This window comes from Gorilla gorilla, chromosome 2 (assembly GCF_029281585.2).
Source record: "Gorilla gorilla gorilla isolate KB3781 chromosome 2, NHGRI_mGorGor1-v2.1_pri, whole genome shotgun sequence".
Lineage (NCBI taxonomy): Eukaryota > Metazoa > Chordata > Mammalia > Primates > Hominidae > Gorilla > Gorilla gorilla.
Window position 1 is genome coordinate 69849810 of NC_086017.1, and position 24749 is coordinate 69874558.

The 24749-nt window shown below is 38.8% G+C and overlaps 1 protein-coding gene across 11 annotated transcripts in view; it reads right to left on the reverse strand.

Annotated features, from left to right (window-relative positions):
* FHIT (fragile histidine triad diadenosine triphosphatase) overlaps window positions 1-24749 on the reverse strand; it is a 1510123-nt gene that overhangs the window by 255181 nt on the left and 1230193 nt on the right. For 9 of the 11 annotated variants that reach the window (XM_055383480.2, XM_055383484.2, XM_055383482.2 and 6 more), the window contains 2 exons: window positions 9480-9625; window positions 6867-6896 (listed from right to left, as the gene is read on the reverse strand). In XM_055383480.2, coding sequence (XP_055239455.2) covers window positions 6867-6896; window positions 9480-9625 — 176 coding nt within the window. Of the gene's footprint in view, window positions 1-6866; window positions 6897-9479; window positions 9738-24749 lie in introns of those variants that run through there. The other 2 variants (XM_055383489.2, XM_055383487.2) reach the window with 2 other exon arrangements.

The following is a 24749-nucleotide window of genomic DNA, read 5'->3' on the forward strand; positions in this document are numbered from 1 at the left end:
CTGTGTGATAAACAGGGATTGTCCTCTGGATATTTTTAGATGGAAACCAACATTATTCCAAGCAGAGCAAAATAATACAGATTAATATGTGGTAAGGGTGACAAAATATTTACAAAACCTGTGCTTGAGCTTCTTCTACTGTGATTACAGGATACAACGTATTTTTTAGGAACAGCCTGGTCATATGATATAATGAAGAGTTGAAATTTTGGATAGGCTTGGGTTTGAATCCCAATTCCACTATCTGTCAACTGTGCTTTTCCAGTATGTGATTTTTTTTCTTTAAACCTCAGTTTCCCTAAGTGTAAAATATTAATGCCTACTTTTGCAGGTTGTTGTGAGGACTGAAGTAAGAATTATAAAACTAATGGTGAACATGTATTGAGACTTTACTATGTGCCAGGCACTATTTTACAGGGATTTACATGCATTAATCCATTTGGTCCTCACAACACTCCCAAGAGACAGGATACTCTTAAGACCTCCATTTTCTAAGTTTATGAATGAATGTGGGGGAGCTCAGAAAGGTTAACTCGCCCAGGGGTCATGCACCTGATAGGCGACAGCTCTGGGTTTGAAACCAGGTAGTCTGGCCCCAGAGTCCTCCCTCTTCATCAGTATGCTTTAACTTCCCTGCATTTTCTTCTCACCTCATCCCTGCTTCAGGATCTCTCTCATCTCTTTCACCTTACCTGCCTTTGAGTTTGAATGAACAGGGAAAAAGTAAATAAGAACGTGAAAATACTAGGGGACTTGGTTAATTTTTCTTTCAGTGCTTTGATCCAAATGGCATCATGCAAATCAAAGTTAACACACTAGAAACGGAAAAACTCAATGATTTGATATCTACTTAGGAAAGGGCTTGAGGGTTTAGTAGGAGAGAGGAAGTTTCCCAAAGGAGACAGGCAGGCCCCCAGCCCCTTCTGCCTGGAGAGCTGGGGACTGGGGGTTTTGCCTCAAATCACCAGGAGCGGGAGAGGGAGGGGAAGTCAGAGATATCTACAAGCCAGAGGGAAAGGGCTTGGAACCTCAACACTTCTCTAAGGCGTCCACTCCCACATGTACACCCAAACCCATCCCCTGAGCACTGCAGTTGTCTTTGGTTTACCAACCCAGTCATACTGGATTCATTCTGAGGGCAGAGATGCAAATTGTAAGGCAATTATACAAGATAAAAGCTACAGCATCCTGAAGATACCAATTCTTCATGCAGTAAATACATGCATTAGGTATTAACATAGTCAAGGCAATGTTCACCATGGCTGTAATGAAAGGATAGAAGTCCTATGGTAAATCACATCTCTCTTGGAGTGTCTTTCCAAATGAAAATAATAAGTAACGGTAAAAGAAAATCATTTTCATCCTCAAGATAAGGGTTTCTGTCTTTCTGTACACATCAAATCTTTCCTAGAAATTGGTTTGGGTTGAGAGCAGCAGCCCCTACAACTGCTTCTTATCACTCCTTTAGGAAAGCAGCTTCAGAAAAGTGAAGTGTGCATCAGAATCACTTGTGGTGTCTGTTAGGACAGAGTCCTAGGCCCCACATCAGAACTCCTGAGTCAGCAAAGCATGGGGCAGGCAGGCTTCTGTCCTATGACTACCTTCTTCAGGTAACTGTGAAGTACTCTATGGATTTGTAACCCCGACTTACTCATGATCATCTATGCATACACCAGAGGCTAAAAATGTTCGGACAGAGAGGGCCAGTATTATTTTCCCCAATTAAGAAGGCAGATTTCTGAATTTTCAAGGTGTCATTTTTATAAGTTCAGATAAGATATTTAAATAGCACAAGTCATATAATCAGAGTAAAGTTTTCTCAAGAATTTAACCAAAAGGCAGTCATTCGTAGCAAGAGAATTCAGTGTATAATAATTAAGCGAATTTGGCAGGACCACAAACCATCTCAATGCTAGTTACAACCCCTTAAAGCCTAGCCACAATCTATTTTATAGATGAGAAACTGAGATTGAGATTAACGTTAAGAAACATGTACGAGGTCCAAGGTCCATGATGTGGCAGGGCCGGGATTTGAACTGGGGTGGACTGGTCAGAATCTATATCCATGTCCAAATCCTAGCCAATCTCTGCTACATATACCATGTACTGAACATGAATACGTCAGTTTTTCTCCACTATCACTCAATATAATAGATAGGGTTTCTGCATTCAAAAACCAAGGAAATAGATGTTCAGAGAGGCTAAAAGGCTGATCCAAAGGTGCACAGTTAGGAAGTTAATAGGGTTAATATTCCTAACGGAACCTCTGATGCCAAAGTATGTTAACTACTAGACTTAATTAAGAGACAAAATGTCCTCATTTTCATGAATCGGAAAGATTACCAAATTTTCAGGTGGAAAATTTGTTCTAGAACCACAGAAACTTCTCAGTGAACAGAAGAGCTTCCTTTTCATCTCATTTAATTTTTGAATTATATTTCTATAAATAATTATCTTCTTCTAGAGCAATCTAAAAAGTAATTTCTAATATCTTAAAAGTTATTAACAGCTACTTCCCACTGCATTAACACTATAAAATTAAATTTCTAAGTAGAAGATTCAAGTACCATAAACATAGAAGAGTGTAAGCAAGCACAATCTATAAACAGTTCTTACAAGATTCCAGATTACCTGCCTGGAATAAATCTCTCTTTAATACACCTAAAACCGCCTCCCACCCAAAGATGAACATACCAATTGTTCTAAAAGATAGCTCACATTTAACTCATTAAGCAGCATCGCTTCTAAAGAAATGAATATTGCCTTAATGGTTAGATTAGATGGAATTACATTTTGGAACATGATTTGAGAACTTGATTCATGGAAATTTTGGTCTTCATTAGTAACACCTGGAATATAGAAGACTTTTGATAGAGATTCCAGGAATATTGCTGACTGCATGCTGGAATACACATACATATCGTCTTCTACTTCATGTTAACTAAAGTTAGAAATTTATGAGATTCGTTCCAACAAGCAACAAGCAAAGTTCCATTATCATCATCATTCTTTTCCCCACACAAAAGAGCCATAGAAAATAAACCAGAGAAAAAGCTGTGTCATTTCCTCACCCATTGCCCGGTTCATGGCTCAGACCCCTGTAACACAATACAGATTAACAAGAGGAAAGCCTAACGAATATATTTAATATAAGTTTTATGTGCCATGGGAGCCTTTAGAAATAAAGACCTAAAGACGACTGTGTATTTTTACGGACAGTCATGCAGAAGTATGATTGGATGATAAAAGAGTATGACTTGATGGTAATAAATTGGGGAAAACTTAGCAAGGCCTGTGTGTTCAGATTCTTCTTGGCATGTGAGTAGAGGGCAGAACTCCAGGTCTTATGACCTACTTGCAGGGGTGTTAGGTCAGAGAATTCTTTTATGGCACACTTGAGGGTAGACAAACGGAAGAAGGTCAGAGAATGATGTTCCTGCTTTTGTAGTTTTCTCAGTTTCCTTCACCTTAAAATACTCAGTATGCAGAGCTAGCATATTTTGGGGGTAGCGTGTCCTGAGACCTATCATAAACAATGACAAAATCCAGGTCCTCACAAAGCTTACCTTCTCAAAGAACTAGAGAAAAGACAGAGGTACAGGTGCATAGCCAAACAAACAAAAGACAATGAAGAATGCCTTGAGAGAAGTCAAATCATGCACCAGGACAAAGAGTAGGGGCTTTAGGAGAACTACTTCAGATGAAGGGTCAGGGAAGCGGTTTGGATCTGTATGGTTGAAGATGAAAGAAAAAGATTATTTCTCAAGCCTGCAGGACATCAAACTGCTGCAATAATCACCTTGTGGATGGCAGGGTTCTACTACTTTTAAACCCAAAAAGGAGAGTTAATAATCAAATGTGAAATAAGAGGTCACTTTTTTACTTTGATATTTCCCTTTCCTGACTACAAGTGCCTTACTGAGTAAGCAAGGCCATGCTTGTTCTTTGCAAAGCAGAATTTAAAGCCCCTGAAACAAAAAAACCCTACAGTGGTATCATGTTCAAGAGGCTAACTCAGTGGTGCACCTTCATTAACGATAACAACAGGTGCTCCAGGGGAAAAGACCATTACTGGGCTTATTGCTATTACCACTCAGCATGAGACAAAAATGGTTTAGAACCCAGGGATCAGGCAGAATCTCAAGAATGAGACACAGAGGCAAAGATGAAGAGAACAGTCACTGTGCTTTCCATGGCAGGTTGTCAAATGCTGCCTTAAAATGTGCAACTGTGTGAATTTCAAAATATGAAATGCTCAGAGTCTTGAATTGTAGTTTTCACAACTGGACAGCTGAATATTAAAGATGCTGCTTTGACCCCTAGAGGGGCTGGCTACTGCAAGACTGGCTTCCAGGGGTCATAATTATGTGGCCATTGCCACTCAATATTTTATCATCATACAATACTGAGGCTGGCAAATATCTATCACGGGATGTGCTTGTTAATAATGAAGATTCCCAAGCCCCAGTCACAGTATTCTAAATAAGCAGATTTGGAATAAGAACTGAGAATCAACTTTTTGTTGTTGTTAACTGATATCAAAGTTAATTTTCATGCAGGTGATACGAAGATCACATTTTGAAAAGCAGATTCAACAACTTTAGATATGGATACTTTGTCTAAAAGGACAGCTTTGGAACCTTCATTGTTCTCTGGGATTTTATGTGTGTGTGTGTGTGTGTGTGTGTGTGTGTGTGTGTGTGTGTGTGTGTGTGTGTGTGTGTGTGTGTATGGTGGTTTTCTTATAACCACCATATTCTACAAACGAGTCAAGATATCCCCATTATTTCATATCAGGAAACTTCTGTGATCAGGTTGGAAACAACTGAAAGATGTGCAAAACAGCATAACCTGCTGATTTAAAAAACAGAATTGTTTTAAAAAATTCAACTTAAGCTAAATAATCAGGGTGATGATAACAATAACCACATTCAACAATTCATATATAAGTACTATATGTTAAGAATTAGTCCATCATCATCACCATGAAAGGTAACAAAAACATTACACATTTTGGCCAGATAATTGGGACATCAAAAAGTAATTACTATTGCAGTTACACAATCTATAGCCAAAGTTATCAGCCCAGCTAGGCTCACTGCTTATTTGTTTTGTGTGTGTGTGTTTATTATTTTTAGTCAAGAGATAATTCAAATACCATAAAATTCACCATTTTAAAACGTACAATTCAGTGGCTTTATTATATCCACAATGTTGCACAACCATCACCACTAAGTCCACAACGTTTTCATTACCCTAAAAGAACCTGTATCCATTAGGAATCATTCCCCGTTCCTTCCTTGTCCCAGTCCCTGGCAACCACTAATCTACTTTCTATCTCTATTCAGAGCCTGTTGCATAGCAAATATTTTCTATCCCGCTTTAGAATGGCTAAATGAAATTTTGAGATCATATAACCTATCTATTCATATAAGTTTTAGCTATGCTTACTATGTACCTATTATCATTCTGTGCATCCCACTTAATACAGTTTGTGCATTCCCCCATGTCACTAGCTATGCCTCTACAGTATCACTTTCAATGGCTGAAGGAATTCCATCAAATAGATATTGCATAGTGCATCTAACTAATCCGGTATAGTTGGAATTTAACATTTGAATACTGAGTTTTAAAAAATCTGGGAACCAAGTTTAAACATTTGTGTTTTGCACTTCAAGAATTGATTTCAAAAAGAAGCCACAGGTATTAAATCCTTTCTTTGCATCCGTATATTTAGAGCCTCACATGGAGGTGAGACAGTGGGACAGAGAAAAGCTGCAAGCCTCTGTGTCTATCACCACACCCTGTGTGTAGAGCAATTAGGAGGCTAGCCCTTTTTTATGATAAGGAATTTGGTGGCCCATATGGTGGCAGTCCCTACATAAACTTTCACTGCTTAGAAGTATTTCCCAGAGATTGTATTTTAAAAGTCCCAGAATAGCTGTGTTAAAGACAAAAGTAAAGTAAGATCAAAAGGGAACTTACATTTATTTGGCATTGTTTGTGTGGGCAACACCTTATCCACTCACAGCTAGTCTTCGAACCATTAAACTTTATTTCAACAAAGTGTAACATTAACATCCCAGCCTGACTTGCTTCTGACTTCTAGCACCAAAAATAGAGCCTTTTCTATGACTTAGGTGCAGAATCTACCCGTATAGGAATTAGCATTTGTATGAAAAGAGCTGAAACCCAGCTTCTGAATCAGCCAGGATTTTATTATTTTATTTTTACTACAGAAGCAGAGACTATCCTAATAAATCCTCCTTTCTTCTCCTAGCACACTTAAAAACCCATCTTTGAGCTCCACTGACTCCATTAGGTTTGAACTTTGGTATTAAGTACACAGGGAGGAAACGAGTAGGCGTGGGGGTGACGAGAAGGAGAACAGAGAGAAGCACAGAGACAGAAAGGAAGGGAGGCAGCTTGATGCTACTGCTGCGGTTACTGCTTCACTCAAAAACAATGAAGCAAAAGCAGACTATGTCAAGAAGCAAAGGTGTGTCAAAGACACCCCAGGCTTAACATGGGGCTGCAAAAACCCACAGGAAGCTCACATGCTATTTCCTAGACACTCTCTCACATGAACCACTTTGACTTCTGTTTCCGGACTCCTTGATTTAGTTTCTGTTTTAGCGTTTGCACAATAATTTTACTACTAAAAGTAAATGTCTTGTAAACTAATGGGAAACATATTGTTTGGCAGAGTTTATAATGTCAGGATTTATGGCTCTAACACTGAGGGTCTCTCTGACCTCGAAGATAACATAATGAAACAGCAATGTGCTGCAAATGACTCGTTGTGATTTTTTATTAGTTCTCATAATCGCCTCTTATTAATTTGTATGCACATAATAAGCACTCACCTTCACAGTCTGTCCGGCTTCGGGGCCATCCTAGAAGTAGGAAAAAACCAACAGAGGTGAGAATAGATAGATGGTATCTCCTGCTTATTCAGAAATATCACCCATTAATAATTTAGATGCAATTTCATTGTGTGTTAATTTATAGTATTCTCATGGGGACCACTGGCTTCAAATGTGTGGGACTAGACAGTTCTCCATTTCCGCCTGAGAGTAAGTGCGAAGTTATGTATAAAAATGATATAAATTATCCAGCAAGCCAACTCCTTGCTACTTTTCATGCTCTTTGCTCTAGGCTATGGTTTTAATTGCATTAAAGGAAGGCTGAAAATGTTTGGGGAGGTGAAGTATCACACCTTCTGGTTATCTTTAGAGGTGGTTTAATTAATGTCTGATTACTTTAAGCTTCTACTCAGGAAATCTGCTATAAACATAAGCCATTAAGCAAGAATATGGGGTATTTCATATAGGAAGAGTCCTCTGGCTATTCTGACCTTGTGGGAGACAAATGGTAGTGTTCATTGTAGCTGTACCCTTTTCCCAAACTGGTTCCCTTTCTCTGTTTCTGAAGCTTAGTTGGAAATTAGCAAACTCACCAAGTCACCAGCCATAATATAAAGCAAAAGCAGATACTCAGCTGGTTGAGATGGCCAAACAAGCAATGGCTCCACAATCAGAAATTCCAAAATAGAATTTCACCTCTGCAACTTTAGCCAGGTTTGTCTACCTCTATGAGCCTGACTAACGGGGTGATAACTCCCACTGTAAGGATTAAACACAATTGTGTATATCGGGGATTTTCAAACTTAGAGTCGCAATCCATTAGTGGGTCATGAAGTCAACTTAATGGGCTGCAATCAGCATTACAAACAATGTAAATCAGATTTTTTTTTTTTTGATAAAGGGTCTTACTCAGTTGTCCAGGCCAGAGTATGGTGGCATGATGGTGGCTCACTGCAGCCTTGACCTCCTGGACTCAAGTGATTCTCCTGCCTCAGCCTCCTGAGTAACTGGGACTACAGGCATGCACCATCATGCCTGGCTAATTTTTGTATTTTTCTTAGGGACGGGTTTTGCCATGTTGCCCAAGCTGATCTCAAACTCCTGAGCTCAAGAGAGCTGCCGGTCTTAGCCTCCCAAAGTGCTGGGATTATAGGTGTGACCCACCACACCCAGCCAGAAATCAGATCTTAATAGAATAAAAACTATTAGACTGCACAGAATGAGTAAACATTATTTTGTGAAACTCTGGTTTCCTTTACCAATATAGGCATATGCATATATTTCATATATGTGTGTCAGGGGAGACAGGCATGATTTTGAAATAAATATATATCTTACTGTAGGTTACAGTAAAAAATAGTTTGACCACATTGTATATATGAAAGTACTCTAGGTGCTAACACAAGTCAGCTCTTACATTTATGGAATTAACTTTCTAGTGAAAAATGTTCCATAACCAGCAATGGCCATTTCCTATAAATGTGATTTTTATTCTTGTATCTCACTAAACTTTAACAGAGGTTTTCATTCACTGCCTTCATTTAGTCTCTCCAGAAACACAGTTTGCAACATAAGCTTGATAAACCCACTCTGAGCTGAACTACCTGCCTGAAGGGGACTCAAATGGTTTGACATACAACACATACACACAAAGCATTTGGGGGAAGTTTAGCTACTCTTAACACAGACATGGCAGCAAAAAAAGAAAGAAAAAAATCTGTTTGAGAAGAAGATGAGCACTTTTAGTCAGAGCCTTCATAACCTGAAAACACTGGCTTTCTTTATCTGGTCTCTTTGAAGCTCTATGGTAGAGAGCTAAGGAGGGGAGGAAGAATGGCAAACATTCACTTTAACTAACAGGCTGAGTACAGAGTCCTCACATTTTGAAAGTGTGTCCTTCCAAAGGGCAATTACAGAGTCATCCAATTTCAGAGCCATGAAGGACTTTATACATTGATACCCCAGCCCTTTCCATAGAGGACCTGAAGGAGCTCATGGTATGTTACTACAGATTTACTCAATTCCCTACTGATGACTCACCATGGACATCCTTCTCCCAACCTGACAACTGTTGGCTCAACCTCTGCCTAAAAATCTTCAGTGACTGGGGATCTGATTTCTTCACTGGTCAGTGGGCCACACCCAACCAGTGAATCTAGCTTCTAACTAATCTGTGATCAATCTCTGCCTCTTGAATTAAAGACAGACAAAAGGTAAGGCCCAACCTAAGCTGCATATCACTGCCACCCTGGAATTAGAGCAGGGCTTAGTCCATGCAGTGCTCAAAAATTAGTTACCATGGAATGAAAATGATTTTTCCAGTCCCAGTTCCAGTAAGCAATTTGGAATGTCTGAATGTCCATTAAATCACTTATCCATTACTCCCACCTGCTTGGTAAACAAGCCTCAGACATCACCTTAGACACCATCCCACGGTCCATCTTGGGGCCGATGGACAGTAGGGCTGCCCTGCATTAGAAATCTCTTTTTTTGGCTGCTACCTAAAATACAAACAATCACATCTGCCTTCCTGGTAAGAAATCAGGAGGAGCAAGCCCAATGCCGGGATTTGAAAGGGAAGAAAAATCATTTCTGAGTAATCTGTACACTCACCTGCATGGAAAAGGTGAGAGAGGTCCCATGGAAATGTTTTTCCACCACTGTCCCGACTCTCTGAGTCGCCTGAAACAAATCGGCCACTTCATCAGGACGCAGGTCATGGAAGCGCTCCACTGGCCGCAGCGGGCAAACGAGGACATCTGTAGCAAGGTCTGTTAAGGCCCATGCTGCTGGCTTTGGGTAGTGTTCTTACCAAGCAGTTTATACCCACAGGATTGAATCCTCTTGGACCAGGGCCTGAACTCTCAAAGACTAAGGAATGAAGAAACAGATATTTACCATCCATTGAACTCCAGAGAGTTGAAAGAGAGCTTCCATACATGGATAATTACACTTTGAAGGAGAAGCTGTGGTATGCAGAAGAATTTCTTGCAAAAGAAAGGGACATTCGTGTACAGACAGACTCAAGTGTATGGTGAGATAATTATGCGAGGAGGCAAGATCTATTCTAGATCATTATCTCTTGACCCCTATTCTAAAGCTGTGTCCGCTTCAGCAGCCAAAGGCACTAGGTTGAAAAAGCAACTGGAATATCTACTCGGTTTCTCTAGGTAGAACATGGGGATAAATTTTTAATTTAAATTATCTCTTTAGAGAAATAAGAAAATTATGCAATGAACATACAAGAGTAGATGTTTATTTTATTTTTAAAAGAGTATAGACATTCTGAAAATGTACAGTGAACTTTATCCATAACTAAGAGAGGTGCCATATGGTTAAGCAATTTATGACAAGAGTTCCTCAGACTAATTTTTTTTTTAGAATCCAAAAGAAGACATTTGAAGGTAAATCATGAAAGAAAGGTTGTCTGGTTATTCAAATAAAGCATTCTTAATGCATTCTACAAGTTAGACAAGGCAATGTATTTATATTATTGGTCTCAGCAACATATAAGATCTAGAGAAAAAAGGATAGAAATTTGATTACTTCTTGATAGGAAATTAATATTCACTGTTACACCATCAATAACATTTCAGTCACTATACACACATGTATGCACACATGTGTATATACACACACTATATATATAAATATTTGTTTAGTTTTTAGATACTAACAAGAGAAACAAACTCTTGTACGTTTTTCTGTTTCTTTTTTCTTGTTGTTTTAAGACAGCATGCTCCTGCCTGGAGCTAAGCAGCTAAGGGGCATAATAAAACCATAATTCTGCAATTGCTAGTCTCACTAGAATATCAACCCCATTCCACTATTGGTAGAACTCAGAGCCCAAGGGGAAACACACTGAGCTCAGCTGGTCAGGCCTGATTTCCATAAGAGAGAGAGGAAGATAAAGAAGAAACTGATTAATTTTGCTCATAATCAGGAAATTCATGTCAATGGTAAACTAGGAAAAGAAGCATTTTTAAAATCAGAGTTCATTTTTCAAGAGAGGAGAAGGGAGGCGTTCACCCACAAGGCATCTGATACTTAAAAAGATAATTATCCATCTTTGGCAGGCCCGCTTTATTATCACGGGTCAATGAACCATTCAGAAATGAAGAATTTCCTTTCATTTCCTTTGAGCAGACTGCCAGCCTCCACTCCCACGAAGCTGCTTTTTCTGTGTTAAAAGGGACCCTTCCCCATATTCCTCCTCCCTGATTTGAGTTACACCCTCACTTAGGCCAGACTTCACCATATTCCTCCTCCCTGATTTGAGTTACACCCTCACTTAGGCCAGACTTCACCAAACCACAGCAAGGGTGACAACCATGCAAGCTTCCAACGAAGTCCATAAGTGCTATGTTAGGCTATGTTCACACACAGCAACTCGCTGGGGAAGGAAGACATTTCACTTAAACAATGGCTTACTGTGAAAACTGGTGGAATAAATCAGACAACCTATGTATCTAATGTAAATTTAGTAATATCAATGACATCCAAAAATGTTTTTTTCAACACCATAAAAAAATCTTATTGTTTGTCAATTTTGCTTGTTTGCATGTTGCTCCTAGAAAAACAACTCAGGGAAAGCAAATTAATTAGAAGAACAGCAGATAGCTTTTGTAATTCTAATGCAACTTTTTATATGCCAATTGTTTTAAAATAATATCACAGATGCAATATAATTTAATTTGGAGCCTCTTAGGCCTTGTTAATGGGTAAATTCCATATTATACATAGGCTATAAAGACACATTTACTTCTGGATCCTGTTTGCTTGGGATTATCTCCTCTGTCAAGATTTCTTAGCCAACATGTAGGATAACCTTCAAAGAATTAAAGTTACTATATTGAATTGAATAAATGTTTTATCCAGTACATAGCATGTGTGAAAACTTGTGGAACTGGTTACCACTTCTCCCTATAATCCAGAGTAGAGAGTTTTTTAGTAATAATATTTTTTAAAGGAAGCGAAGGTCAATAGTTATAATTTAGGTTGTATAGCTGACAAGGAGATTTCTCACAGTAGATGAAAACCAAAGGTGACTTCTTAGAGCAGATGAGATTTAAACTGGACTTTAAAAATTGGGGAGTGATTTAACCAGTGGATTGGGCTGGCAACCTACTCACTCATCCATCCCAACACTGCAGTCTCCTCTCAGTCCAGGGTCTATACTGGAACTTAGGATGCTAAGATGACCAGGACAGAGTAGCTGACCTTGAAGAGTTCACATTCTAATGTCCCCAACTGTCATGCATTGTAAACAGATCATTACAACACAGAGAGATGAATGCTATTGGTAGAAATCAGTATAGAAAGCTGTGGGAGCACAGGGGAGGTCAGATGTAATTCTGCCTCAGGGTGTTAGATAAACTTTTCCATCTCATTTTACATTTCACCTTTTAAAGTAGAACTATTTCTCCACACCTAGACCAAAATCTGTCCTTAAAAATGGTCCAGCAACTTAAGGTTAGCTTCAAAGAAAGCTGTTAAGCGTTCCTCCTTTGGCCCAAATCACCATTTCACTTTTGTACGTACTCTTACTTACTCAATCTTTCCAACAAACCCATAAACTATTAATACTATTATAATTCCCATGTTGAAGATGAATTATAAGCAATAATTTCTTATAGAAAATTAGAAACTTGCCACACCAGCACACTCAAAATGAGATTAAAACTAGAATTCAACCCATCTGTCTGATTCTAAGGTTCATATTATTAATGACAGTGCTGTGATGTCATGCTTGTTAGAGCTTTCATGACTCATTTTTGCCTAGCCTCTTATTAAAACTGTGCCCTGCATTCCCTAGTCACTCTGTTCATAGAAGGGAATCACTGTTTTCATTAAATAGAAGGCTACGATGCAAACATGCTGAAGGCTTAAGAAACACCTGACCTTGGAAAAAGAAAGCAGACGAGACCTACAATCCCACAATGAAAGGAGGCCTCAGCACTGGGCAGTGAGTATGCCTTCATCCTAACAGAGAATTGTAAGATCAAAAATGAGAGTACCAGCTTGCCTGAACTGGAGGAAGTAAAGAGGGATACAAAGCTGGCATTTTGCCCCTTTTCATCCTGACTTTGGGTTGCTTCAAGGTGACTTGGGCTCCATCATGGGCCAGACTCCTGAGAAAGTTTAGATACTGCAGCCTCTATCACTGGGTCAGGTTGTCAGACACACTGAATCCATTGCTTGTTGGACAGTCTAATTACTGAGAATTATGGACCTTCTCACAACACATGATTCATATCACAAGAGACTACCAGAAACTTGGCAATCCTTTCTTTTTGTTTTCCCTCTTCGTCTCCTCCTCTTCATGCTCACCACCAGCCCAGAACTATCTCTCTTTTTGAACATAAACACTTTAGGTGTTTTTGCTGCATTAAAGTGGTGTGTCCACATGCCAAGCCCTATGCTGAACTCTTGCTGACACACTGCCAACTCAGAATACACACAATGAAAGAAAGAAATATTTGCATTAGTCGGGTGCCTAGAGCTGGTGTGGTTTGCTATTTGCAAATATGACCACAAGAATCCCTCCCATCCTACACATGCTGTTTTGCTCTGTGGCTTTCCCCCTCTTTCCATCAAGAGTTGCAGTCTATTTCCCCTCCCCTTGAGTGCTTGTCTTACTTTGTGTTTGTGTTGTTATAAAAGAACACCTGAAGCTGGGTAGTTTATAAAGAAAAGAGGTTTATCTGGCTCACAGTTCTGAAGGCTGTCCAAGAAGCACGATGCTGGCTTCTGAATTTGGTGGAGGGCTCAAGATGCTTCCATTTATGGCAGAAGTGGAAGGGAAAACAGTTTGCAGAGATCATATGGTGAGAAAGGAGGCAAGAGAGACAGGAGGGAAGTGCCAGACCCTTTTCAACAACCAGCTCTTCTGGGAACTAATAGAGCAGTAGAGAGCTCACTGGTTACCACAAAGATGACATCAAGTGATTCATGAAAGATCTGGCCCCAAACACTTCCCATTAGACCCTACCGCCAACATCAGGGATCAAATTTCAACATGAGGTTTGGAGGGTCAAATATCCAATCTATAGCAGTGTTGCTGTGTGACTTTCCAAGGTTAGGCCTTAAGTGACCTTGAAACCTCTGATTATTGCTCTCTTGGAAGCCTGAGACCAACATGCTATAAAAAATCCCAGCTAGCCTGTTAAGTGGCAACATGAAGAAAGAACTAAGGCACCTCAGCTGATAGTCAGCAATAACTGTCAGAGATCATCTCAGACCTTCTAGAGTAGGAGAGCCACTGACTTCCAGTTTCTATATCACTTATCTACTGCTGCATAATAAACTACCCCAAATCATAGAGCCTTAAAACAACATTGATCGGCTGGGCGCAGTGGTTCACGCCTGTAATCCCAGCACTTTGGGAGGCCAAAGCACGCGAATCACCTGAGGTCAGCAGTTCAAGACCAGCCTGGCCAACATGGTGAAACCCCATCTCTACTAAAAATACAAAAAAAAATAGCTGGGCATGGCGGTGGGCATCTGTAATCCCAGCTACTCAGGAGGCAGAGACAGAAGAATCCCTTGAATCCGGGAGGTGGAGGTTGCAATGAGCCAAGGTCATGCCATTGCACTCCAGCCTGAGCTACAAGAGCAAAACTCTGTCTCAAAACAACAACAACAACAACAACAAACCAACACTGATAGGTTGTACTACCGTAAGTCTGTGGATGGTTTTTGCTGAGGGTCTCACCTGGACTCACTCATGCAACTGCTTTCAGATGGAAGGTAGGCTGGAGTCTGGGCTCAGCTGGGTCCACTAGGTCCTTCACTCTACATGCTCTTCCATCCCAATAGATGCAGAATCTCTGAAGTTGCTTAAGGCTTACATTGTCCCACATTCTATCGGTCAAAGAAAATCACAAGCCAACCCAGATTCAAGGTAGAGATATTCTGTCTTCTAACAGGAGGAGTGGAAAGATGACAGTCAAAAGGGACATGGACACTAGGAAGTTCCAGGGATGTTTAAAAATTAACAGGGGCCCAAGGTATCCTGGCTGTCCTAGTGAGTAAATACAGGATGGCATTTTAGAGTTGAGATGCTCCTTTTTTTTTTGAGATGGAGTTTCGCTCTCGTTGCCCAGGCTGGAGAGCAGTGGCACAATCTCAGCTCAGTGCAACCTCTGCTTCCTGGGTTCAAGTGATTCTCCTGCCTCAGCCTCCCAAGTAGCTGGGAATACAGGCATGCACCACCATGCCCAGCTAATTTTCTATTTTTAGTAGAGACAGGGTTTCTCCACGTTGGTCAGGCTGGTCGTCAACTCCCGACCTTAGGTGATCCGCCTGCCTTCACCTCCCAAAGTGCTGAGGTTACAGGCATGAGCCACTGTGCCCAGCCGAGATGGATCTTAAACATCAACTACTCCAATACCTTCATTGTCAGATTTTAAAAATAGGGATAGAAAGGTTACTTAACTTGTTCAAAGTCACACAGTTAGGAGCACAGTTGGGATTGGAGCTCAACTGGTGAGCTTCCCCAACCAAAGCTCTTTCTGTTACACTGAGATGGCAAAACATTGCACATCTGCCACTATTTTCCAATGGTAAACTTATGGCAGAATAATCGACCACGGAATTCTCTCTTTTAACCAAAGTGTCCCCAAATACTTGCCAATATAACCTCTGAGCAGTCAACACCAGTGAGAATGGGCACGTGACATGAGATGCATGTGCCATTTCTGTGGCCTCCCATACTGCCTCATGAAACACAGAACCAACTGCAAAGGACTGGTGGAGTCAGAACAAAGGGGGATGCTGCAAAAGTGAGAATCTTCCCAACTACATAAAATTTCCATTATGTTGCCACATTTTTATTCAAAATAAATTTGATAAGTTCAAAATTTGCTCATCAAGGATAATAATTGATTAAAAATATTTTTAGGAGGATTTCCATGACAAATATGAAATATTTAAATATGGAGCACTGACAGATAAATGGAAATGTACTGATTCAGATGACTAATTAAAGATGACAGCAGAATATCATGATCGGAGTTGCTCAGACTCGCCCCCATTTAGTTTTCTGTATCTGATCTATTCTAGGGATTCAGAATATAGAAGTCACCAAAATAAAGCAAATCATCAAATTATCACTGATTTTGATTAGGCTGATTAGCCTGTGTATATATTAATATGAAGTAAGGCAGTATCAGATAATACAACACAGAATTAATCATTCTTCTGAACTAATAAAAAAGAGTCTGTATTCATCTATACGGCAGATCTGTGTGTAGTTTAGTGATAAGCAAGGAACATTCCAGCTTGCAATGCAGACCTCAGCAGACCCTGTATAATTCATTATTTGCTCTAACAAACACTCCTAGGCCTTGTAAATGTTTAAAATAATTCTTAATGTCACTTCACAAAACAATAGCAGGATGGACTGTCAGCTACTTTTCAAGAAAATATTCAATTTATTTGATTTAAATAGCACAATTACAGAGCTTTGAGTCAAAGTAGGTGGCATCTCAAAAAGTAATCTATTCACAATGTAAGCACTTTGACAGATTTTCATATCAGAAAGGCAGAAATATCACCCTTAAATATTAATAAATACAATTCTGAAGAAGCATCTTGCTTTGTTTGGGCCACACCTTTTTTCAATGGGGATTAACATACTCATTTCAGTAACTCAATAAAGGGTTCATGGGATATTCATCAACCATAACCATAAATGACATAGATGTAATTTTAAGCAAATGTGATTTCCAGAATATGATAAATTCCAGAGCAGTGTGATTAAGATAATGACAACACTCTGCTCAGAGCTGGTTCTCAAGGCAAGCATCTCACAAATATCCACTATCTCATGTTTTGCCCTGGGATATGCTTTGGGTCAGAGATATGATGAGACCTTGGTCATCTGGAGGAAGAGAAACCAGGTATCCTTGTCTAGGCAGCATGCCCTGAGCTGCCCTCAAAACTCTGGTACTGATCTGGATGCTCAAAAGTAAGAATCGTTTTCATAGAGAGAAGCAAACAGTTGCCTTTCAAAGAAAGTAAATTGAAAGGGGAGCCCGCAGCCCGATAGCATTCTGGTACAGATTCTTTGGTTGAATTTCACATATTTTTCTGTGAACTTTTCAATGCAAAGTAATCTTATACTGATTGAGGTAAGAGCATCATATCTGGAAAAAAATATGCTCATATAAACTAAGCATGTGGGAAAGAAGTAAATGATATCATTAAACGAAAGAAACAATATGTAACATTTGTTTGCTGCCTAGTATGGTCTAGTGATAATCAATAACCCTTTGAGTTAGATAATATCACCTCCCAATGTCCAGATTCAGAAGTTGAGGCCAAAAAAGTTTAAGTGCATGACCAAGGTCACGTAGCTATTAAGTGAAAATCCCAGCCAGGGGTATGTGCTACAACACTGTTACAATGTCCATGCTGTTTCAATGCCTCTCAAGGTTATAAAAACCTCCATGTATAATACCTACTGCAGTGTTTACTAGAGTGGGATAGCAGAGCACTGCTTCCACGGGATGCTGTTATACATTATACAGAAAAAAAACTGTGTGGTCAAAGAAGATTGAGAAACACTGGATGAAATGAAGTAAAATAGCTCTCTTTACCGCAGTATTCATCAGCATATTTACTGTACTACTATGCATTCCGGCTTCTCAAAAATAAGAAATAGTATGCAGCACTGCTCAAATTTGCTTATCTACAAAATAATGATGATTATTAATTATTATTAATATTGTAGAACACTACATAGGACACATGTTTCAGAGGATGTTCTTTGGAAACCTTGAGCATCATTTCCCAAAACACAGAGAGGCCTGAATAATTTTTCTGTTTTTCAAACAAAAAGTTGAGTACACGTCCTATTAATCACATGGGCAAAGAAAGAGAGCATTTTGTGAAATGAAATATGCTGAGAAGTTGAGCATTAAAATACATCAAATGGGATATGGCAGTCATTAGTGCTGTTTGCCAAACAGTTCAGGTTACTGCCATGTCTGGGCATATGGTAGGCCTTCTGGACCCTTGCAGTTGGGTGAAGCTCAAGGAATACAGGTCAAAGAGTTGTAAGCGAAAATTATATATGTCACTTCTGGGCTAAAGCCCTTAACTGCTAGTATGTGACCGACAGCTTTATTTCCTTCACCAAGACAGGCAGCAATGCTTTGCAATGGTAGCTGCTCTGGCAGTGAGACCCCGAATTATAGGTCAGCAGGGGCCTCTGAGCATCGTGGTCACAGTGACTAGGGCAAGTTTGTTCTTAAATAGGTTTTACCTCTTTTGCTAACCCCAACCAACTTGTAGTAGCTATTTACAGCAGCATGTTGAAGAGGATTCTGAAGCTCTGATAAGGAGCAGGAGGAAAGAACTCAGGAATTTATTAGTTTTGGCTGCCACCAGGGAGGAAAAAAATATTAGCGTGTATACCAAGTACCTGCCATTCTTCAATTAGACAGCAATAAAAATGTTTTTTCAAGAATTCTCTCTCCCCCATTCTTAATGATATAGAAGTCATTTCTGGGACTTGCAATGTCTCTCAGTAACCATTATGAAAATCTATTATTATTGTTATTGTCCTAGAGATATACAGAAGTGTCTAGAATTTAGATAATTCTGGTTAGGAGAGTACTGAAAAGGAAAATTAACTGTCACTCGAAAGAGTCTGTCCACAATGTGTAAACATGAGAATGGGAACACACCAATATGAAAATGAGCATGTTGTAAAAATGCTCTTAGGAGTTAAGAGTTGAAGGAGTATGGCAATAGAAGAAATAAATCGCACTCAGCAGCTAAAGAAATATTTAAAGATAACTCCAGTGAGAGATTATTTTAAACTTCAGATACACTTTGCTATGAGAATCATTTCAGAAACTCTGTAAAAAGCTTTTTAGTGAAGTAGAGATTAGAAAGTAATATTAAAAATCTGCAATTCATTGCAGATCTAGAAAACCACATGCAACATAAATAATTTAATAGCACCCTCACCATATACACAGTTTCATTTCACCAGTATGTGAATGAGGGGAGTGCCCTGAGCACATACCTCCATAGGGTGCCTAGAGTGAAACCTGGGGCCCAAACTCCCACATAGATAGGATTCTTCCAGTTCAAGCTCTATCAGGTTTTGAAAGTATGGATTCCAAATTTAGGTTTGCTTATGCCATTTAAGAGACACTAAAAATTCCAGTTTCCCTCAGATCTTCCATATAGCTGGCCAAGCCAATGGAGCAACCAGACAACACAGTTCAGATGCCATCTGAAGGCAAAAAGTAGCCAAACTATAAATATGAAAGGAAAGAAATAGGAAATGAGAGAAAGGGAGAGAGGAGATTAAAGGTAGGGGTGGTATTTAGCAGATGAAGCCTCCTTAGAAGAGAGGAAATACTCCTTTATAGATAGGCTCAACTAGGATTCCTGGTGCTACACACAGAGCTTAACATAGAATTGGCCTTTAATAAATATTTGGTGAAAAAATAAATGTCATGTAGGCTTATTCATTGTTTAATCTAGGAAACAATTCTTTCTAATGAATAATTTCTTCAAAATGGTCCCCAAACTGTGGGTTCTTAAAAGACCAGTGAACCAGTCCAGACTCAACTTACTTAAATGTAAACCATTAAGAAAAATATACTTCACGGTAAAAAAAAAAAAAAAGAATTATGAATTCCTAATACAAATGTAACATACCCAGCTAAAGGGATAGAAAAATAAATACAAACAGGTCTTTCCTTCACACATCAAAAGTAGTGCATGTCTTTTAAATGGAAAACTTCAGAACTATTAACTCAGTGAAGCTTGGAAAAGTTCAAAGATAACAGTGTTCTATGCTTTTTAATAACAATGAGGAACCCTCTTCTATGACAGATACTAATGTTAATAGAAACATCCTTTATTTCAAATAAATGAAAGAGAGTCATACTTAACACTAATTTGGCATTCTCACAGAATACGAATCAACGTCTCTCTCAAAATCAGTCCTCCATGAGCTAGCAACCTAAAATAAATGATGTGAAGATTTCGTAGTGAGAGGTATTCATCATGTGTTCAGTGAATGAACTTCTGAAGGAATTAGTGAAAGATCACAAAGTTGAATCTTAGAGAAAAGGATAAAGCCAAAAGACTTTCAAGAACTCTGTATTTTTTTGTATATTCATTCAGTAAATATTTGTGAATTAAGAGCCGACTACCTGGCAAGTACTATATAAGACACTGAGGATACAGCACAACCAGGTACAGTCATCCTCTCCCTTCCAAAGATGTGAAAACTAGAGGGTGAACAGACAAAGGCAACTGACATAGTAACTACTGTGAAAATATAAGGGGTGAGATGAGAAAGAAAAGGTGCAAGAATGCAAGGGCAAGACCGTAACAAGCCTAACCAGCTAAGCTGGCTGTGAACTAGGCCCAGTTCACTTGGTCTAACTGGATCTTCAGGAAAGAGTGCAGGCCCTTGATAGCCTTGGTCAGCAGTCTGGATTTATTCACCATGCATGGAGAAGCCACTGAAGCGTTTCGGACAGTGGAGAGTGGAGATGTATGACAGATTCAGGGTTCTCTTTGCAAAGCTGAAGGCCACTGGGAATATCTTTATTGCAGACTAGGTAAAAGATTCAAAGCAGGCCTGGCCTATGGTGGTGGCAGTAGAGATGCAGAGAATTTGAGATGTATGTTTGAGGCAGGAGCAACAAGACTTAACTAATGGGGGCAAAAAGGAAGAGGAGGATCGAAGAGGATTCCAAGGTTCTGGCTTGGGTAGTAGGTGAAGAGTGATGTAATTTTGAGATACGGTGGGTGGGACAATGTCATGTAGCTCACCATTTGGAGACTTTTCTTTCTTGAATTTATAGAATTCTCCAGAAATAACTAGAGCAGAGTTTCCTAACCTGGGTCTACAGATAGGCTCCAGGGCTTCTGTGAATCTCCTGAAATTGTTTGCAAAATGGTGCATATGTGCACGCACACACATTGTTTTCCTCTGGTATAAAATTCTTAAATAGTCTCCTGACCCCAACTAAGATAAGAAACCTAGATTTAAATCAGAAGAATTCTTTGAAGATTAGTCCCCAAAAGAATGATTAGAAACAGGCTCAGACTTTTGCTCACTTTGGCTTAGAATCTAATATACCCAGTACTGAAGAGTAAGAAAAGAAGTTCACTCTGTCTGAGCAATGTGCTATAATTCACAAGCATGAAGCCTCCATAAAAGACATACAAAAGATTTTTTTAATGGCATAACACCGAAGTCATTTTAATCTGATTCAGCAGTGAACAATTTAAGACATGTCTCTTCCAACAAAGGCAGCTGGACACATAAAGATGATTGTGTGATCCATTCAAAATTAAAGAATAGGCTAAATGATTTACAACAATAAAAATGCAGAAAATTCTACCAGAAAAAAAAAAAAAAGAGAGTGAAAACTTTCAGCAGCAAGTGATTTCCAAATGTTTCCAAAACAGGAAGCAAAAGACATTTTAATGTCACTGTGGCAGCTTCCAGAACAGAATAAGTTTATCAGGCAGCCTCTAAAAACAAAGCAGCAATTCATTAAAAACAACAACTACTACTCAGCAATGAACTGTACTGCCAGAGTGTCAACAAAGCAAACTTTTTCAAGATAGTGATTTGTATGCAAATATAACTCAGCATTTATCACTAAACCTCCAAGGCCTGTAAAGGGGGGAAAAAAAGTTCTTTCCATCTGCTTACACTTGTCTCCTAATAAAATCAACTGCCAATCACAGGGGAGGCTGGGGCATTTTAAAAACAGTAAAAGAAATACATTCACAAATCCAGGGTTTCAAACAAAAAACTCCTTTCTACTCTTTCTTCTTCAAATCTCCTAGCCTACGGTCCTCTTCCTAAATTGGGGTTAATATCTGTACCTACTTCATTGGGATGTTAAAAGTGTTTTTTCAAAATAATAGCATATTTCACACCAACAAATAAAAGCTGAATGAATGGCTGGTTTAGAAAAAAAAAATAGTCAATGGAAATGAATTCCTTCAAAGCTTCCCTCAATCCAGCAACGGTAATGCGGTTATGTGATTGAAACAGTGTCTCACTAGCACCAGTGTTATCATTTAGAACCCAGATCTTCATTCATCTCATGTTTAAAATGTCTGTACTTTTCTACATTCCACTCACCCACCCATCTCCATTTTCTCATTTGATCTCTGTTTTTTATTTCCCCCTCATAATGTAAGCATCACTGGTAGCAGAGTCGAGGAATTAATCGTCTTATAATCATTTAGTCTTCCTCTCCAGTTCTAACTTACGACTTTTTCAAAATATGGTTGCTAACAATAAAAAAAAATCTCAAAATGTGAAAACAAACAATGGAAAAATATTTTAAATATTTAAACGCATTTAGAATTTGCAACTTTTTTTCACTCTAATGTCATTTTTCAAGCTATGTTTAGACAGCACAGAACACTATATGGTTTACCTAATGTTTAAATTAGTAGATCTGGCCAGGTGTGGCGGCTCACGCCTGTAATCCCAGCACTTTGGGAGGCCAAGGTGGGTGGGTCACTTGAGATCAGGAGTTTGAGAGCAGTCTAGCCAACATGGTGCAATCCTGTCTCTACTAAAAATACAAAAATCAGCTAGGCATGGTGGCACACACCTGTAATCCCAGCTACTCGGAAAGCTGAGGCAGGAGAATTTCTTGAACCCAGGAAGCAGAGCTTGCAGTGAGCCAAGATAACGCCACTGCACTCTAGCCTGGGTGACAGAGTGAGTAAGACTGTTTCACACACACACACACACACACACACACAAACACAGACAAAAAAAAATTAGTAAACCCAATAATCCACAAAGATCTATAAAAATATGAACTTACAAGATTTCTATATATTTGAATTTCATTTTGTATATAACTGAAAAAACATATTTAAGCATGCCTAAGGAAAAAGAAAACTATGGAAACAAAACAGATGTTCTGGCAATTCTGCAACAGTTTCACATTTGTATATTGTTATTCCTCCTGAAGAATCCTAAAATTCACTCTCATTTTCTTTATATGCTTAGATATTAAAAACATGTCTTTGACAACCAACAGTCTTCTGTCATGGGGAATCAGACATCGGCCCCATAATCTCTCATTACCAACATCACCATTGTCACTGTCTTTACCATCATCACTTAAAAGAAAATAGAAACTGCTTAAATAACCACAGCTAAAATAAGTGTCACAAGTTTCTTACTGATTAAATGCTCCTCCGTGAGACTGCAACCTCGAATACTACGCCATAGAGTTCAGATTCCAACACCTTTAATGTTTCTATAAGGAAAAAAAACCACAAGGGTTCTCCCTGAAAACGTACTCTTAACTCAGAATCTCTTCTGGTTCCATTTAGTTTATAAATAAATAAAAAATAAGGACAATTCAGATTGAAGGATAGTATTTTGGATTTTCAATGTTATTGATATTCCTCGATCCATAATAATTTAGCTAACATAGATCACTGCCTATAGAGCAGTGCTGTCTAGTGGAACTTTCTATATCCTATACTGTTCAATATAGTAGCCACTAGCCATATGTGGCTACTGAGCACTTGAAATATGGCTGATGTAGTCAACCATATTTAATTGCATTTTGTTTTAATTTTAATTTTACATTTAAAAATTAAATTTAAACTTTACATTTTAAATACCACCCTGTAGCTAGTAATTACTTGTGGCTAGTAGCTATTACATTGTACGGTTCATCAGGAGAGGCCACAAATTTATGGTAACAAGGAGTGGTGGAACTGGCACAACTGGAAAACACATGCCCCAAGGTGGGTGGCCACCACCTAGAGATTTTTTTGTTCCTGAAGAAACTAGAAATTTGAATTGCTATGTGTAATTCTCTCCTATTTAACTTTTGGCAACTATAGGCAGTCCTTCTCATGGTTCCAATATGCACATATTTCAGTTACTCCAGTTTAAACAACACCAATTCCCCAACAACATGGTTCAAATTTCAGTTACCATGTCACATTAACTCTGGGTCATTGCATAAAGTACAAGCTCCACTAGTAGCTCTTCAATTCACAAATTACCATGTAGATCATAGATGTGCATGATGATCAGAGACCAGTCACATCACTTCTTCCAAAGTCTGTCAGTGACTGATCACTGCACATCTGGCATTCAGTCAGAAGCAGCCAGCAAAGTATGTAGTTTTGTATCCCACTGATCTTCCAGTGATGAACCCACATATTTCACCAAAATGGATAATCGAAAGAGGGAACTGGCCAAGAAATATGAAACAGAAGAGACCAAAAACAAAAACAAAAAACCAAATGTGACAACCCCAGAAGTGCACTTTGAATCAAATGTAAATAGAATTATAGAACAAATAACTGACTTTGGAAATGTCAATTGCGCTGATGTTCAGGAGATTCTAGACATGTAACCCAAGGAATTTAGTAAAGACAAACTTATTAACATAAATTAGCAAAGAATTTATGATGCAGAAGAAAAAGATGTACCAGAGGAAGTGACATCAAAAAAGTCACATTTTAAAAAACGTCCTATTTCATGACATTGAAAACACAACGGATGAAATATTGGAAGGAGATCCACACTTTAGGAGGAATTATGACAATCAGCCAAAGCACAGAAAAGATGCCCCATCTGTACTGTTAGTTGCAGGATAAGAAAAACAAGGCAAGAATTGTTCAAGAGACTCTCAATAAGTGATTTTCAAAGAAATAAAGCACTTCAATTCTTAGTGTTTCTAATGTTTTAAATTACAGTGTACTAAATTAGTATTAGTTCGTTTTCTACTTCTTTCATTATATTTTTCTATTTCTTTATATTCTGATAACTTATAGAGGGTTTTTAATGATTAGAGAAAAACGTTAAAGGTCATATAGTCATACGTTTTCCCATTGATT